The sequence below is a fragment of the Ctenopharyngodon idella genome, chromosome 20 (assembly GCF_019924925.1).
Source record: "Ctenopharyngodon idella isolate HZGC_01 chromosome 20, HZGC01, whole genome shotgun sequence".
Classification (NCBI taxonomy): Eukaryota; Metazoa; Chordata; class Actinopteri; order Cypriniformes; family Xenocyprididae; genus Ctenopharyngodon; species Ctenopharyngodon idella.
In genome coordinates, this window is record NC_067239.1 from 22,695,626 (window position 1) to 22,712,794 (window position 17,169).

A 17,169-nucleotide genomic window follows, 5' to 3' on the forward strand; every position below is an offset into this window, starting at 1 on the left:
ATCTGATTCCATCTGTTTCTGTCACTCTCAGTTATTTTTCATTTAGACTGAACGAACAGGGAAAATAGTGACTTAACCTCATTAACTCTGTGAGAGGTTTGTTTCCCATTAGTGCCTAAATGAAGTTTTTCCAAGTGAATCGTCATAGACGGGACCCTCAAGGCACACTGTCAGTTGTGAAATGATTTACCTATTTAGTGTCAAAATGTGTTTACTGAATTCGTGTGTTTCTGAACATTGCATTTTCAGTATTGACGTATTTGTGCTTTTGCAATTCTTTTAGATGTTGCAATATTAGGCTTATAGCACAATTTCAAATATGTATCTTTGAAAATATGGTGCTAGCATTCAATACATGTTTGAATTGATATAAAATCAGTTCAAAACGTTAATTTAGCATTATTAATTATATAGAAAATAGCATGAGAAAATTAACAAAATTAATCATGTCTTAAATAATAATGTCTATTTGTTTTTTCTTTGAATTATCTTCCTTGGCAATATTAATTTGCAGTTCATCTGATTAAAATTCTTATTTCTTACTCTTTTAAAATAATTTTAAAATAAAAATCTAATAGTAAAAACATAAATAATAAAAAATAGTAATAGTTTCATGTGTTAAGTGTGTTTTGGGTCTTTTTCGTTTACATATTTAACATATGTTTTCTAACCTATGTTTCTTTTTTTAGTTGTTCTGTTTGATTATGCAAAAGGAAAAACTAGACTGTATCAAACTCCCATAGTAGAGATTTTACTAGACTCTGGTACATTTATAGTCCTGCTAGACATCATACACTAAACATACAGCTACAACACCACACCATAAATATGTAGCAAATTAAACCAGTTAAGGACGTCACAGGAAAATTGGTGAGGTTAGGCATGTTTTGTATACATATAACTTACACTAAAATAAAGACAGATGCATTTCGTTTACCTTCTCTTCGAATTCAGCTGAGCTAAAGCAAAACCACATTTTTTTAGGGTCCCACACTGGCTGCATGTCGTTTCAGCTCTCCAGCATCTAAGAAGGGGGGGAAAAAAAACTAGTTTACCTTCACAAAGTCTCTTGACAGTGTCAGGCTAATGTACGTAATGAGAACTGCCAGAGGTTGGAGGCTGATTGACGTGTATCCTCCACACTGTACCATGCACTGATGAAAACATGTCAGCCATGGCTGCCAAGGCTGAATAATTAGATGACTTACCACCCACTTAAGGACACTGCTGTATATATGAACATTAGTCCTACAGACGACACAGTTTTGCAAATTGTTTGGATTAAATTCACTATTTATATGGTATTTGTTCACCTATACACTTAGGGAGTTGCTTGCATAAATGTTTTATATTTATATAAAATTAATTTAATGTGGTAATTTGGGGTAAAAATAAATAAAATAATGAAAAAAAAAAGAATTAGTGACATAATCAATAATGTCAATTCTGTGTTTTTTATTTGTGTCTGCCACAATAATGTAATGTAAATGTGTCTGAATTATTTTATGTACTTGTATGTATTCATTAACTCATTCTCCGCCATTGACGGAATTTTCTGGCTTTCTGTGTTTTCACTGATATACGGTAGGAGGTGCTATTACACAACTTTTGAAATAAGAATATATATAATGTAGAATCTCCGGATCAAAACACAGGCAAAAAAGGAGCAGAAACAAGTGATAAAAGCATTGTGATTTTCTTAGCTTTTTGTTCAAAATGTTGCTTTTTTATGAAAAAAAAAAAACACATTCAAGTGTTGATAAAAAAATGCATGAAGTTAGAATTTTTTGTTTGTTTATTTTTTAAAGCAGAGGCTCTGATCTTTCTTTTGATATATTGCATGTTCAGATATTCATACAACAAAATATTTTGGGGCTATGACATTTTCGTCAAAATTATAAAAAATGCTGGCGGTTGCTGCATGGCATCTTTTTTTTTAAAAAACGCTGGCAGGGAAAGAGTTAATCAGAATATCATGCAATTAATCTGATTAAAAGTTTAAATTGATTGCTCATCATTAGTTTTATATGTTTATGTTATTTTTAATTGTAATATAGCTATATTTTTTCTAAAAAAACATAAAAAAAAGTAAAAAAAAAAAAAAAAAAAACAACAACAACATGTATATAACTTTCACTAAACTAAAACTAAAGTTTTAAAACTAAACTAAATTTCTCATTTTCATTTAGTTTAACTTTTTATGCATTTTAGCTGTTCATTTACACGACAACAGTGTTTTGCAGGCCTGAAAATGCAAACTTTTGAAAAAGGGTTTCAAAGTGAAAGTTTTTTGAAAACCGGTAACGTTATTCTATGTAAACTACAAAAAAATGCTAATTTGTGAAAACGGCAACGCCATGCGCATGAGTATTACGTGTTCAGTGTATAGGCATGTAGTGTTTCTTTACAAAGTGACATCGCCATCTACTGGCCTGGCATGTATAATACAGTGTTTTTAGTTGTTTTTGTGGATCTGTGTGAACAGGGATCGTTTGACAATGTTTTCGTCTGTACGCAAAACTTTTAAAAAACGCAAAAGATAACTTTCAGTTTTCAGTTTTTTGTCATGTATACGTACCCTAAAACAAAAAAATAAAAATAAAAATACTAAAACTGTAACTAAAATGAAAGAAAAAACAGAAAATATAAAAATGAACTAATTCAAAATATTAACAATAATAATGATATTAAAATAATACTGTGTTGTATGCTCATTTTGGAGGCTAATTAAAAAAAGAAAAAAAAATTAATGTCATATAAAAATGACCAAATATAACCCACTCTGTCTGATAATAGCAAAGCATTGCATGTGTCCTGGTAAATATTAGCCATTATGTATATGTACTCATATTGTTCAGCATTACATGCCACTAAACAATAACCAGGAAGCACAGCTAACATTTGCTAACCTGTTTCGATTTAGTCCGGGCTGTCTTCAGTTCTCTCCTTAGTCAAACATATTAGTCCTTAACATAAACTACATCTAAGTATCATCGACAGAAGAAAACCTGCTGACATACAGACATGTAAGCCTTGAAACTGCATACACAGCTGTTGTTTAGCTCATTTGCCTTGCTGAAGGTTAAACCAAACAAGTGTTTTATTACAGCGGTTATGGTTTTGTTTGGTCCCATATGAAGCCAACTTGACTATGTGAGGTAATTAAATGATTTTAGATGGTAAAAAAACAGGAAAGCAAACCCATAATCAACACTGTTGTCTTGCGATGGACAAGCTGACACATCAAAGAAAGCCTGTGGCATCTTGTTAAAACCCTACAACATCTCACGCTGCTGTAAACCTTCCACAAAACACACAGGCAGCACTTTCCTCCAACGCAAAATAACTGTAAACGTTTAATTACATTCATAAAGTAGATAGAGGCGGTAAATCACCTAGGCGTATGTGTGTGTGCGTGGTTGTGCATTTGTGTGTGTAATATAACAACAGAACAAATGCATTACAGCAACTGTTCTTCGCATTAGGGGGCTGCTATTGGGTGGGGTGTGCACAACAGTGGCATGCTTGTATTGAGGAAGGTGGCTGTGACTGTGCCAGTTTCTCCTGTAGTAAATACATTAAAAGTCCCATATAAACTATTCTAGGCCTTGCGGCTGGTGTTGAGTGCATCTTGAGGTGGGGTGAGTGGGCTGCGGGCACAGAGTGGCTGCTGATGGGGGCTCAGGGTGGGCCAATTCCATCTTGCTGATGGGTACACTTCAAGAATTATGACCAGATGTTCATTAATGAGCTTTTAGAAGACCACTGGGAGAGAAAGAGAACAAATACAAGAAGTAGTTGTTGTTTAAATGTTTCAAATATGTAGCGAATAGTGTTTTAAAAAAACTTTTTTAGAAATGTGAGAATTAAACCGAACAATTTTCACGATGTTTGGTTCCGCACATGCATTTTTCAAAACACTGCATAACAAAATACTCTGAAAGCGTTCCCTGCAGAGCAATATGTACAGCATGACCAGTAAAGTCTGATTCCCGAGCTAATGACTGATGAAATGGTTCTTTTTAGTGAATCAAAAACATTAGGTACATCCCAGTTTGCGTACTTATATGCACTATGCAATTTTGTAGTATAAATAGTGTGAGTAGCAGTGTTGGGGATAACGCAATACAAGTAACTTGAGTTACGTAATCAGATTACTTTTTCAAGTAACTAGTAAAGTAACGCATTACTTTTTCAATTTACAACAAAATATCTAAGTTACTTTTTCAAATAAGTAATACAATTAACTTTGTTTTCACATTTATTGACTGACAGCTCTCCTTTCCCCATGTTGAGAGAAATAAAGTGCAGAGGTGTTGTGCGCTGTGTAGACATGATGGTTATTGTAGTTCTAATCTAGACTAAATGTGAACATGCATTTACTCATCTCACTTGCACGAAAACATTCATTATTTCTCAAAATGAATAAAAACAGTGAAATGCAAACTCAGAATTTTATGCAAACCTGTAATTATCAACTATATTAAATTACACAAATATATTTTATGTATTTAATCTTAACCAGTGCCTTTGCTGCTGACCTTCAATGATCCAATTCAACCATACTAATAAGCAAAAATGACTAGATTTAGAAATAAGAGTGTTGAACTTCCTTCTCTTGTATCCTATTCTTCTTTAATCAAGAATGGCAGCACAGCTGAAAGATTTGTTTGAGCGGCGCCCTCTACTGTACAGGTGTAAATATGCATTTCCTTCAGCCTGAGGCTTATTCATTTCACTTGTGAAAGGGCCTTAAAGGGTTAGTTCACCCAAAAATGAAAAGCGCTAATTCATTAACCACTAATTTGAAACAAAAGATTCGAAGCAGTGTTTTGAAAACCACTGTAGTCACATGAACTGTTTTAAATATGTCTTTAGTACTTTTCTGGGCACTGAAAGTGTAAATTAACTTGCTGGCAAAAGAGGCCTCACTGAGCCATCGGATTTCATAGAGACAGAGCGACACGCATCATAATCTGAAAACCACGCCCCCCGGGGGGAAAACAATCCAACCGTCTCCATTGACTTTGTATTGCGTGAGGCTGCCTCCTTGTCATTTCTGATTTATAACAAAAAACAGAACAATGTCTACAAGCTGCTATGTGACAAAGTGTACAGAAAAAAAGCTAAAAAAAAGAGGAAGGAAACAGAAAATATAATATATAAAACTTACATTTGGATATTTGACTTAACAGTGACAAAATGTTTACTGCACACGTAGGCTTACTGAGGCATACTGAGCGTCAGGATCCCAAAATGTACCCATTCTTCCTGCTGATGCTTCACGTCTTATTGCCTGTATCTGGCTTTTACAGTTCGGTAGCTTATAAAAACTTAGTTCTGGGTTTTTTAGCTTGTTTGCTGTACACCTTGTCACACAGCAGCTTTAAGGCATTGTTCTGTTTTTTGTTATAAGTCAGAAATGACAAGGAGGCAGCCTCACGCAATACAAAGTCAATGGAGATGGTTGACTTTGTATTGCAAATTTAATTACATAGTTTAATTACATACTGGAGGGGGATGGGCTATCAGACTCCAATGCTGGATGACAAAATAACACTATAAAATTTATACACTAATCAGCTGAGTACAGTATGATTGCATAGTGCATAGTGTGTCATTTGGGACACAACTATTCAGTGCTACCAGTGAAATCTGATTCCCTAGCAAAAGACTCTTTTGAGCAATTTCTATCAGAAATCAGTAATGGAATCGTTAAGGAACCAGAATCTGAAAGAGGAATCGAAAACAGAACACATCGTTAAATTCATATAGCATCTGTTTAACGTTAAACAATAAGAGACTTCACTCTAAAATACTTAAATGATCACATTAGAATGTTTTTCATTAACTATTCAAATCATATGTTGTGTAGAATCTTGAGACTGATGATTTATAATAAAATAAATAAATCTTAAATGGTTTATTTTCTCAAGTTATTCAGTCACTCTCTTGGGTGCGTAAATGATGACGGAATTTTCATTATTGGGTGAATTATATCTTTATAAATACACCAAGATTTGAACAAAAACACATTGGAGGGGCTTGTTTCATTTGAACTAGGTTATGCTTAAACTAACATATGCCATCCCTTTTCTCAATAAAAAATAAATAAATAAATAATGCCTTTCTCAACTATTTACTGATTTCTGGGTAGAGAGCATTTCTATGGAACCGTCTTTATTGTCTCAAGTTTCTTACATAAACTACCCTTGTTTCATCTTGAAATTTGTTTTGCTGTATGTCTGAGGTTCTGCCAGATGTGCTGTGGGTGGCTAAACAGGAGACTTGCAGTGAAGTCTTGGATCAGAGCCTGGACTGGTCAGAGCAAAGCTGCTAATTCAAGTGGTTTAACCACAAATATATCTATAGGTGGAGTCAGCTTCAGGTGACACAATTCAGGAAATGTGCCAAAATGTTCTTGTTCTGGTGACCTCTAGTAACTTAACTCACAGGACATTAGTTAAATATGTCAATCAATGCCACATCATGCCAGTAGGGCTAAATATATTAGAGAAAGTGAAAACAGCACTGTTTTTTTAAGGTGTTTGAAATGAAAAAAGTTAGGCCAATATAGTGTACCTTTAACATGACAAAAAAAAAATCAAATAAAATGATCAAATAATGCAATCACATTAATTTAGTGCATGCTGAGAAGAGGGAGAATGAGTTTAAACCACAAAACGACACCTAATATAAAATGGGACCTAAATATTTTTTACAGTGCATGAAAAACATTCTAGATATGGCAGAGATGGGTGAAAGGACAGAAAGTGGAAGACTTTTATGATAAACACACAGTGAAAGAGTCAGCAAATGATCACAGGATAATTTCTGTCCTTTCCAATCATTGCATGACATCACACAGATCCATCTCTGGTCCCCTAAACTCTTTGCAGATGGCCACAACTGGAAACTGAAACTCTGTCTCGCAGCATAAACAGAAAGGACCGCTCTGTGACGGACACAAATGTGGGAGAGTCAAAACATGTGGGATTTGAAACCATTACATCTGCCTGCTTTGACAGCTTTGACCTCTAATCATCCCCATATTGACCTCAACCTTCCTTGAGGTCAACCATCAATTGGCTGTTTGTCTTTTTGACCCGTTCCCTGACTGATTAAGGGAAGTGCATTTTTATTGATGGCTAAAAGTCACAGCGAGGCCATGATGTGCACTTGCTGTTCCTGCACTGATTCCTACTTGATTGCCTATAAATTATATACGGCCATCAAATGTATATACAGCCTGCTCTGTGCGATCTTCCCAAGACACCAATAGAGCAAAACTTCCTGTTTCCCTTACATCGTCTGAAATGTCAAACTTGATCTACTGTGTGAATTTATCTGGCTCACAAAATAAGTATCTCTTCACATTGGACTGCGCAGTCATAGTTTTGTTAAATATATCAAGCCGGTATAGTGGTAAATATACAAGGGAACATGTGAAAAGAGAGCAGTGTAAAAAAAAAGAAAAAAAAAAAATGAAGGCAGCTGTTCACATGATTTTTTCAGTTGAATTAATTTACTTAATTATTTTCAGGAAATGTCTTAAAAATTTTAGGTTCAGTTAACCTAAAAATATTAGGTTGCCATGATTCTACCATCATTGTAATCTATTAACTTTAAGTAACTCTAAGAAGATAAAACTGTATTCATTTTCATTGCAAATTTTTGTTTTAATTACATGGTTTTAAAGCGCTCAATTTTATGTGATTCCTCTGGTTTTCTAATAGAACGGAGACCAAAATCCTTGTTTTTTTAATCCTTCTCAGCCAAAAGAAAGCTATTTTATGCTATAACACATAATGAATCCTTCATTTTTCTCTCAGATCATTCCATATGATTCATATGTACCTATATTTTGTCTAAAAGAAACTTTATCTGTGTAATTTTAGATAGCCAAACTGAACTTGTTACCAAGGTGTTGGGTGATGCACAAATTTCTCCATTTCGGACATGCATGGTTAATATTACTCATGCCGAGATTTTAATGTTATTTCAATCCTGCAATAAATCAGATTTTATTAATGGAGAGGCCTAGGTTGTATCTCATAAAACCATATTTATTCTGAATTCATTCATTCAGATGTAAGAATGTTTTGACTCCACAGCTTCACTCAACACATCTGAACAAAAACGTGCAAGATTTATTCTGCCTATAGGCTGTATATGGCACACAATCTAACACTGCCATTCTTGCTCTGAAGTTTAAATCCATGAACTGCAAATTCAGGCTCCTTCTTTAGGTCATGGTGGATGTTTCTCACAGACTTTCCTTGTAACTAGGAATATGGTCAGGCCTGTGCCAAAGACTCTTCCATCTTAATTTAACACAAGCTCACGTTCACTCGCCCTGCCATATGGAGCTCACGCATCTTCTCAAAGCCTACATTTATCCTTTCCTGAGGTGTTTCTCCTTTAAAGTGCACAAATAATTCCAGATGGATCAAAGATGTGAGTTTGCCTTTAAAAAGCTGTTGTAAAGTGGTAGTGATTGTTTGGTTGCCCTGTGTAGGGCAATTAATGGTGCTTGACTTTTTAACAAAATACAGTTGAGGAATGGTTGGGGGGCCAGAAGCATATTTGTCCTCTGCGTGTTGACGTACAGACCCAGATATATAAAAAAAAAAAACCAGAAAGAGCAGAAGAGAAAAAGAGAGAGACTAGAGAGAATTAAGATGACTGTTAGCTGCAAGTCTTTATTTATGGTTTTCTGTCGAGATGAAGTGTTATTTCATGGCAATGGGCCAAACACATCAAATCTGTCAAAGATGGCTGCCAATTTAAATGAATTACTAGGTGATATCTGTGAAGAATCACTCTGAGAGACATTTAAAAATATATGTGAAGTATTTAGACTGTTTTGTGTTTGACATATGGACATACTGTATGGAAAAGACTCAAAAGAGAGCATTTTCAAAAGTTTTGCAATTCCACATTAAATCAGACACAGTTGTACAACATTGTGTAGGAAAACTGATTCAATTTAAATTAATTTCAAATATAAATATATTCATTTGTTCATTCATTCATTTCCTGTGCAGTTGGAAAACCCTCTAAATCCTGCTCTAATACTACAATGCCCTAATGCGTGTTTGTGTGTGTGTGTGTGTGTATGTATGTGTATATATATATATATATATGAGATATTTTCTGAATAATGAAAATGATTATTTACTCATTCATTCATTTATGCATTGTGGCCAGAGTTGCTTTTTGTCCTGTGCAATTGGGAAACCCTCTAAATCTATATGAATTACTGTATAACTTTCAGTGACTATATATATAATTTTTTAAATTACACTTGACAGTGTTTGACCACCAAGTATTTCTACTTGCCAACACTGGAAGCTCAACACACTTATGCAACCAAACCATCCACCACAAATGAAGGTCATACCCAGAATGTCTCACTGTTGCTAATGGTAATAATAGGAAATCAGACATCAGCAAAAGTAGCAGACAAGAGTTAACTCAGACTAATTTGGCAGCACATGCCAGATCACACAGATAAGCAGTTGATCCAAACAAATTAGAGGGCCTCCCATAGTCCCACACAGAGCGCTTACTCCTGCCACAATCATGGGTGCTTCTGGCAATAAAGCAAAAGTGAAACTCGATACAACTGTTTGACGTTTTCTTTTCTCTGTGGATTTCATGCTTTTTATCACCAAGCATGCTCTTTCATTAACCTCTGACCTCTCTACCACTAGGAGTGCAGGATGGCTCAGTGAATGTGAAGAGGGTAATTGGAGCAAGAAGAGGAGGATAAACAAAATTAGCCGTTGACTCCAATAGTCTGATGTATAGCTTTCTTGGAGGACTGCTAAAAAACCAAACACTTTCGTACAATATTAAAACACTTTTTATGCAATAGTTATACAAAACAATAGAGTTTAACTGGTTTAATCCACCGGCCTGCATTTATCGATTAAAGTTGACAAAACGGAAGTCCCTATTGTGGCATATATCTGAGTGAAAATGTGTAGGGTGGGATTTGATTTTGTCCATCGGAATTTATTGGATCATTGTGGTTTGCTATTGCTGTGATGTCATTTGAGTGACAGGTTGTCCCGCCCTCGTGCCAATAAACATGTCATCAGAGAAGAGATGTCATTGCAAGAGGGAGGATAATTTATTTTGATTAAAGATTATGAGGGCACATGAATTAAAAAATAAATAAAATAATAATGTGCATGGATAAACCATTAAATACTGCAAAAAAAAAAAACAACAACAACAACAACAAAAAAAAGAATCATCAATTTTGGTTTCATGGTGACTTTAATGTTGTTATTCTATTTAAAACTGTTTTAACAAACCATGTTACAGTTTATTATAAAATAATATACAAGCATTAATTCACATTCTTATATGTACAATAAAGTCAGGCAAAACTCTTTAAAGTAATCAGGTAAATGTCAATAATTATTAATATTGTTGTAAAATGTACAGTAGAGTTGCTTAGCTTACAGTTCTCCACCAACTCATGGAATAGAAAAGCATTCATTAGATCCACACTTCTGGATCTCAGCAGATTGAGTAATGCTGCCTTCACGTACTCTCGGAATTATCGTAAATACGAGTTTCCCAGGTAAAAATTGCACATGAACGCCGTCCAATTTCGAAACTTGAATGCGATGAGCTCGTAATCACGACTGGGAATTATCAAATGCAGGCAGCATAAATCTTCAAAAGTTTATTAAAAGGAACTGGTTTATTTTGATATGTGCCCAAAGAAATTGTAAATGTCAGCCACTTAAATCTAGAGCCTGTAATTTAAAAAAAAAAAAAATCATTTTATACTTCATAATATAAAGGTTATAAAAGTTAAAAAAAATAATAAAAATAAAAAAGTTATATTTTATTCGCAACATTATGCCAATATAAATATACGTTTCCAAAAAACAAACAGGCAAATTCCGAGGGCACAAGCGAAGGGGGCCTTTCTAGGGTCTTGAACGTGGCAGTCAGTATACACAAACATGGCGGCCAGATGAGAGCGTAAAGTTCATTTCTGTGTGTGTATGTTGAAAAATAACATTTTAACCCACGTATATTTGTCTTTGATAAAACCGATTTGCAAGTAACTTTATAGGGTACTGAAAATGGCTGCGTGGGCTGGATTTTCAGAAGAAGAACTACGAAAATTGCAGCACAACGGCGATTCCAGTGAGTACAAATGTTGAAAAGTTCAATCCATTCATTACACTTACTTTATTAAATAGAGAAAATGTAACGTGTCTCAAAACATATATGTCGATCTAACTACTTAGCGTATCTAGGTTCTCTTTTAGACCGGCAGTCCGCTAGATTTTGTTACGCAGCCACTAACTTTAATATTTAGGTGAATCCTGATAAATCTGCTATCCTCACCCAGTAAACCAGGCTGTGCCTGTCACATTGGGTCGTGGCCGGAGACCTGCTCCGACTAACCGGAGCAGACAGCAGCTGCAGCGGGAGAGGGCTCTGCAGCTGGCAGCCAAACAGAAGGAGGGCAGCCACTCTCTTCCACTTGAACAACAGCTTACCAAGCCCCCAGACCCACCTGTTGTCAGTCATCCTGCTCCGGTTAAATCACGGGACGAGTCCAAACCGTTGGAGTCGCAACTGGTTCAGCATGAGGCAGAACCTGTTGACCGAGAATCACCTGCAGAGTCTGTACCACCAGCAATCGTCAAGGAGCTGGACAAGCAGGAAGTGGAATTGTTAGTAAGTCTAGTTCCTTTGCAAACACTGGCGCAGATATTAATATGCTCATGTGAAGATATTTTGCATGATAATATTTCATATTGAATATTAAATATTGTTTTACTATACAAGAACATGTTTGAATCATATTTCACACCAAATTTAGAAGACAAAAATATATAACACTTCAAATGTAAGTCTCCACCAAACTTTTCTTATAACAGACGAGAGAAGAACCGTCTGCAGCAGTTGCAGTGGGAGCAACGGGTAATGGAAGAGAAGAATAAAAAAAGAAAAGCTCTCCTTACAAAGACCATTGCTGAAAAGTAAGAGCAAATCTCATTTTAAACCATTATTAAAATCAGTCTGTCTGGAGTATAATAACTTAAATGAGAATCCAAAGATGATACTTCCTCTTTCCCAGGTCCAAACAGACACAGGCTGAAGCTGTGAAACTGAAGAAGATCCAGAGAGAACTTCAAGCACTGGATGATTCTGTGTCCAATGACATCGGGATTCTCAGAAAACTAATAGAGCAGTCCAGCATGGATTATTCCCTGGCATGGTAATTATTAATAATCTAATCTAGTCCATTTTCACAGTCCACTCCAAGTGTACTTCAAACCAAGTTCACAGTAGCTTCATGTTGGAAGCAGCATCGGTTTGTTTGTGTGCCACATCCTCAAAAGTTGTAAGTAAAAAAATTGTTGGAAGTACTTGAAGTCTGTTTGCTCAGGGGTGAAAATACTGCCCTCTGTAGCCTAACTATAATAATTCAGACAAATTATTACTTATAGCAGAATATTTGCATCCCTTCCTTGTGATTCAGTTTCAATTTTGGGGCAGGTTTTCAACTATCTGTATTGAAAATTTGAACTCGTCTTTGCCAATCTCTTATTGTTGACAGGAAGCGCTTTGAGAAAGCAGAGGCCGAATATGTTGCTGCTAAGATGGACTTGCACAGGAAGACGGAGGTGAAAGAGCAGCTGACGGAGCACCTGTGTGCAATCATCCAACAGAATGAGCTGCGTAAGGCCTGCAAACTGGAGGAGTTGATGCTTCAGCTAGAGCTAAAGGCTGAGGAAGTCCCCAGCTCAAAGGAAACAGATCTAGAGGACAAAGAGAGGGAGGGCAACTCCCAGCATGTTACTGAAACTGGTCCCGCAGCAGACATGGAGCAACATACAGAAGTGGATACCTCAAGTCTGAGCAAAGACTGTTCCATTACAGAACCAGAGATCAGCCAAGACAATCAGGAGAGCAAAGCAACAGATGTTTCTGCAGATGGGCTAAGCTAGCTTCCAAGCATCATCATTTTAATCGTGGCTATATGACAGTTTACATAAGACTTGCTACCAGCTTTAGAAATTTCTTCAGTGTGAGACTGAACAAACCAATAACCCTGCATTTATGACTTAAATGTTGACATTTTGTGAGACGCAAAGACAGCCTCATTCCATTACTACTAACGCTAAAATGCCTTTTTATTATGGCACTCGGATATTAATTATGATCTATTAAATTCAGATGCAATAATAGTTTTTGGTTTTCATTGAAGGTGCTACTTGATCTGCATCATTCCATATTTTTATTCTGGTTCTTTTGGAGGTCAGTCATTGTGCATTTTAATCTGTCTTGCATTAGGAAAACAGACAATCTCTTGAAAACAATGAGCATCTTTAAACACTATAAAATACTAAATACTGTTAACTTTACCGATTGTTCCATAACTGTGATATTATTCAAAATGGAATGGTGGCAGATGGTCTGGTGGTAGTTTGTAGTTGTGATTTATTTCACATGATGTTGAGTGAATGGTGGAATCTTTTATCTGTATATGGCAGTTGTCTCGTAAAAATAACTTTTATGTGAATGTTAACAAATCAATAACAGCAGTTTTTTTTATTATACAAAGCAGAAAGTTTGTTCAGCAGAGATGAGAACAATTGTTTTGTACTGTAGTGGAAAATACTATTGAAGCTATGGGAAGAATACCATAGCTGTTTTTCTAAATACATATGTTGTATGTAATTTATGCTCTTTCTAATAAAACAGATACTCCATGCAGAGCTATTAACCAACTCTAAAAACCTTTAACATGCTATGTAATTTGGGGAAAAAAATCTTTTGACTTTGGTTTTAAATGTGTTTAAATATATATATTTTAAATGTCAACTGTATTCGTGTACATTATAATAGGTATGAAGTATGCTATGAATTATCCGTTGGTGAATAAAATATTTTAATACTGTTTACCAGTTTTGTTCCTTTTTTGAAACCTACTGGAAATCCGTTTATATTTTCGCTTGTCTTTTAAACATTGTTTAGTGGGAATGCATTTGTTATTTGTAAAGAATGTTGAAACTGTTGATTTAGCCTAATATTTTCATATTTTACAAAGTCGTTTATTTTTCTTCGGCCAAACTTAAATTCTTAATAAAACATTGTCTCTTCAACTCCAAGGTCTTAAAAATATTAATAGTATGATGTTAATATGCCTAACAGTAATGTATTAAATATAGTCTTTCGATCTAATCACCACAATATGAAACACAATATTCTGTTCCTTTCTGTTTAACTATATAAAACAAGGACTGACAAATCCTGGAAGTAAATACAGGAAAAGAGATTTTCGTGAAGCACATTTTGTGAGTGCATTTCTGATTTATGTGCCCTCAGTCCGCCGGGACAGGTTGAAAAGACTCCGTAACTCGAGAAACTCGAGGGAAAAAACGAAAAAAAAAGGAAAAAGGAAAAAAAGAAATAATTCTGCCTTCTGGAAAGTCACTGGTTATCCAGTTTTGATAATGACGATTAGCCTACCCTCAAACAACATAATGAAATATTAAAATCAACTACTAATTACCTAAATGTTCTACCTTCGTTTTTTATGTCAATTAAAATCATCTTCCGTCATCTTATTGTAACCATAAAATCATTTTATTGTCTAAGAAACCCTTTAAATCTACAAAAATACAAAATCGTTATATTTATTAAGTGTAAAATGTTTACAGATTGTATGTATATTAAAATAAGGCACGAAAGCTAGTTAGAATCATAACAAAAATCTTAAAACAAAACCAAAGTGCTTACTGCATTAATTTCGTGAAATAAATTAGATTTAACTGAAGATTTTTAACACTGAGAACAAAATAACAATGGTTTTAATAGGCCTAAATCGTTTTGTTAGCCTGTAGCTATTTATTAGAAAACGGTTTCTTTCAAGTCTTTCTCAAACTGTGTGCTCTAACTAGTCGACTAAATCCAGAGAGCATTCTGACGTGTTAACACGATCAGTGCTGTCCATTGACCCCTGGTGCTGATTAGAAGACCGCGAGCTCAGTCCGCTTTTATTTCCCTAATTGCAATTAAAGTGCCTCCTTCTGTGCTCGCGCTTCATATCCTGCGCGGGAAACATAAACAGACACGCGCGCGCTGTGATAATGTCAGGGGAATTCAAAAGAGCCTGTCGCTCAGCGCTCAACTTGCCATCCAAACAGGACGACTTCTGTTGTGGGTTAAATAAGCACATTTTAAGACATTATTCCTACTTTACTTATTGTCTGAAAAACATTGCAGTGGTGTAATGATATAAATCAGACGTATAGGCCAGGCCTGATGCGACGGTGCTGCATTTTAGGCCTACTACCAAACAAAGTCACATTTTGTCCTGGATCACCTGAGTTTAAATTAGGCCTTCTTGTTTTAATTAGTGTGGTTACAATGCGCATTATAAATGGTCTTATTTAGGTTAACAGATTTCCTAACAAATTGCTTTTTTATTATTATTTTCGTCCAACGAGTGTCTATTTTTTTAGCTATTGTAAATTAGCACTTTGAAACAAACGAAATAGCTACACACGCGTTTTTAATTCATGAGCTATCATGGGTTTTCGATTCTGTTGATACAAAAAAGCCTATATTTTTTTCTGAGACGTGAACTGAAGTGCATTGTCCTTGTTTAGGGTTTTATTTCGATAAATAATTAACTCTTTTTGTAATTAATACGTTAAACTGGATTGTTGAGTCTGTGTTTATCACAATGCTATTATGTCTATCCACAGTTAGGCTATGAGTCATGAGTTATGTTTTCAATTACACACATGTACGTTATAAAATCTTTTATGTCTTAACAGGCAAAGAAATAGGCCTACAAAATACATTTTAGTGATGATTTGTCCGTTGGTGTGTGTGTTTTTTTAAAGTAGGTTCACTCAGAGCGAAATATAATAGCCGTTAATTTCGTTATTGTCCATCTTTTTTTACAGGGTTCCCACGGTCATGGAAAACGGAATATCGGCGAGATTGTGATTTACAGGCCTGGAAAACTCTTGGAGATTAATAAAATCTTAAATCGTAAGTTATGGTTAAAATAGAGAAGTTTTATCTCAATCTCAGCAATCTCAAATGAATGAAAAAATCATGAAATGTCATTGTCAAATATATTTTAAATCAATGGAATTCAATTAAAAGGGAAATGATGCAAGAAATTTGATCCAAGCACATTTTCAGGTGTCCAAACTATCTTTTTGGTCATTTGGACTTCTACATTATTTTTTCGAAGTCATCATGAAACAGAAAAAAAAACCTTTTAAAGTTTGGATTTTGACAGGCCATTAACAAATGTAATGCCTTTCATCTGAGACGTCTGCGCTTTAACGATGATGGACATGTGCCGCAATGATTTGACATTTAAAGAAAAAATGTTTTGCTGGTTGTGGTTGAAAGGACCGGTTACAAACTGTCTTCTATATTGCACGATCACCCCGATAGCAGGCTTTTTTGAGAAAAGTCGCTTGTAGAGGAGCTGGCAGCTGAGGGAATGTAGAGGGAAAACTAATGATGAAAAAGGTCTACTCCATCCCAACAGCGGCTTAATTAAATACATGGAAAGAACGAAAGCAGCACATCTGGTTTCAATCCGTTTTCCTTTGATGGCATCAAGTGTTCTTTTCCCAGATCTGGAGCTGGAAGCTACGGGATGTCTGTGGCAGTGAGGAACCTATAGACTCTTGCCATTGAAACACATGGACATCTACCTTGTGAAAGACAGACCAAATGGCCTGACACTACTCCCGTCCTAACTGGAGATGTGTAGGCCACTGCAGCCAAAGCATTATTTAGACGACAAAACATCAAATGTCGGTTTTAGCGTCAAAACATGTGAATGTGCATTAGCCTTAGGCTGTATTCAGGGGGACTATAACTTTAAAACAAGTTTTCTGAGAAATTAAATAGACTTTATTTCTCCCGAATAAGTCCAAGGCTAACCTAAAAGGTCGGCCATAACCAGCTCTATATGAACATTCAAGCTATTTCTAGCCAATGAATAAGAGGCTACAAGGAATGAACTAAAATGCTAAAGGCATTATTAAAACATGCCCCCCCCCCCCCCTAAAAAAAACAAAAACAAAAAAACAAACAAACAAACAAACAAAAACAAAAACTGGTGACCTGGTTTTGTATTCCTTTGCG

The 17,169-nt window shown here is 35.3% G+C and overlaps 1 protein-coding gene across 2 annotated transcripts; it reads left to right on the top strand.

Moving 5' to 3' along the window:
• The first annotated feature begins 10,956 nt into the window (after positions 1 to 10,956).
• On the top strand, positions 10,957 to 13,947 carry gorab (golgin, rab6-interacting). 2 transcript variants are annotated; one of them, XM_051876200.1, is made up of 5 exons: positions 10,957 to 11,175; positions 11,384 to 11,711; positions 11,919 to 12,020; positions 12,119 to 12,259; positions 12,602 to 13,947. In XM_051876200.1, exons 1-5 carry the CDS (start codon positions 11,112 to 11,114, stop codon positions 12,990 to 12,992), a joined length of 1,026 nt encoding a protein of 341 aa, XP_051732160.1. In that variant the 5' UTR covers positions 10,957 to 11,111; the 3' UTR covers positions 12,993 to 13,947. The 2 variants fall into 2 exon arrangements, with proteins under 2 accessions (XP_051732160.1, XP_051732161.1); XM_051876201.1 differs by having other exon boundaries at positions 10,978 to 11,175; positions 11,351 to 11,715.
• Positions 13,948 to 17,169: the final 3,222 nt, after the last annotated feature.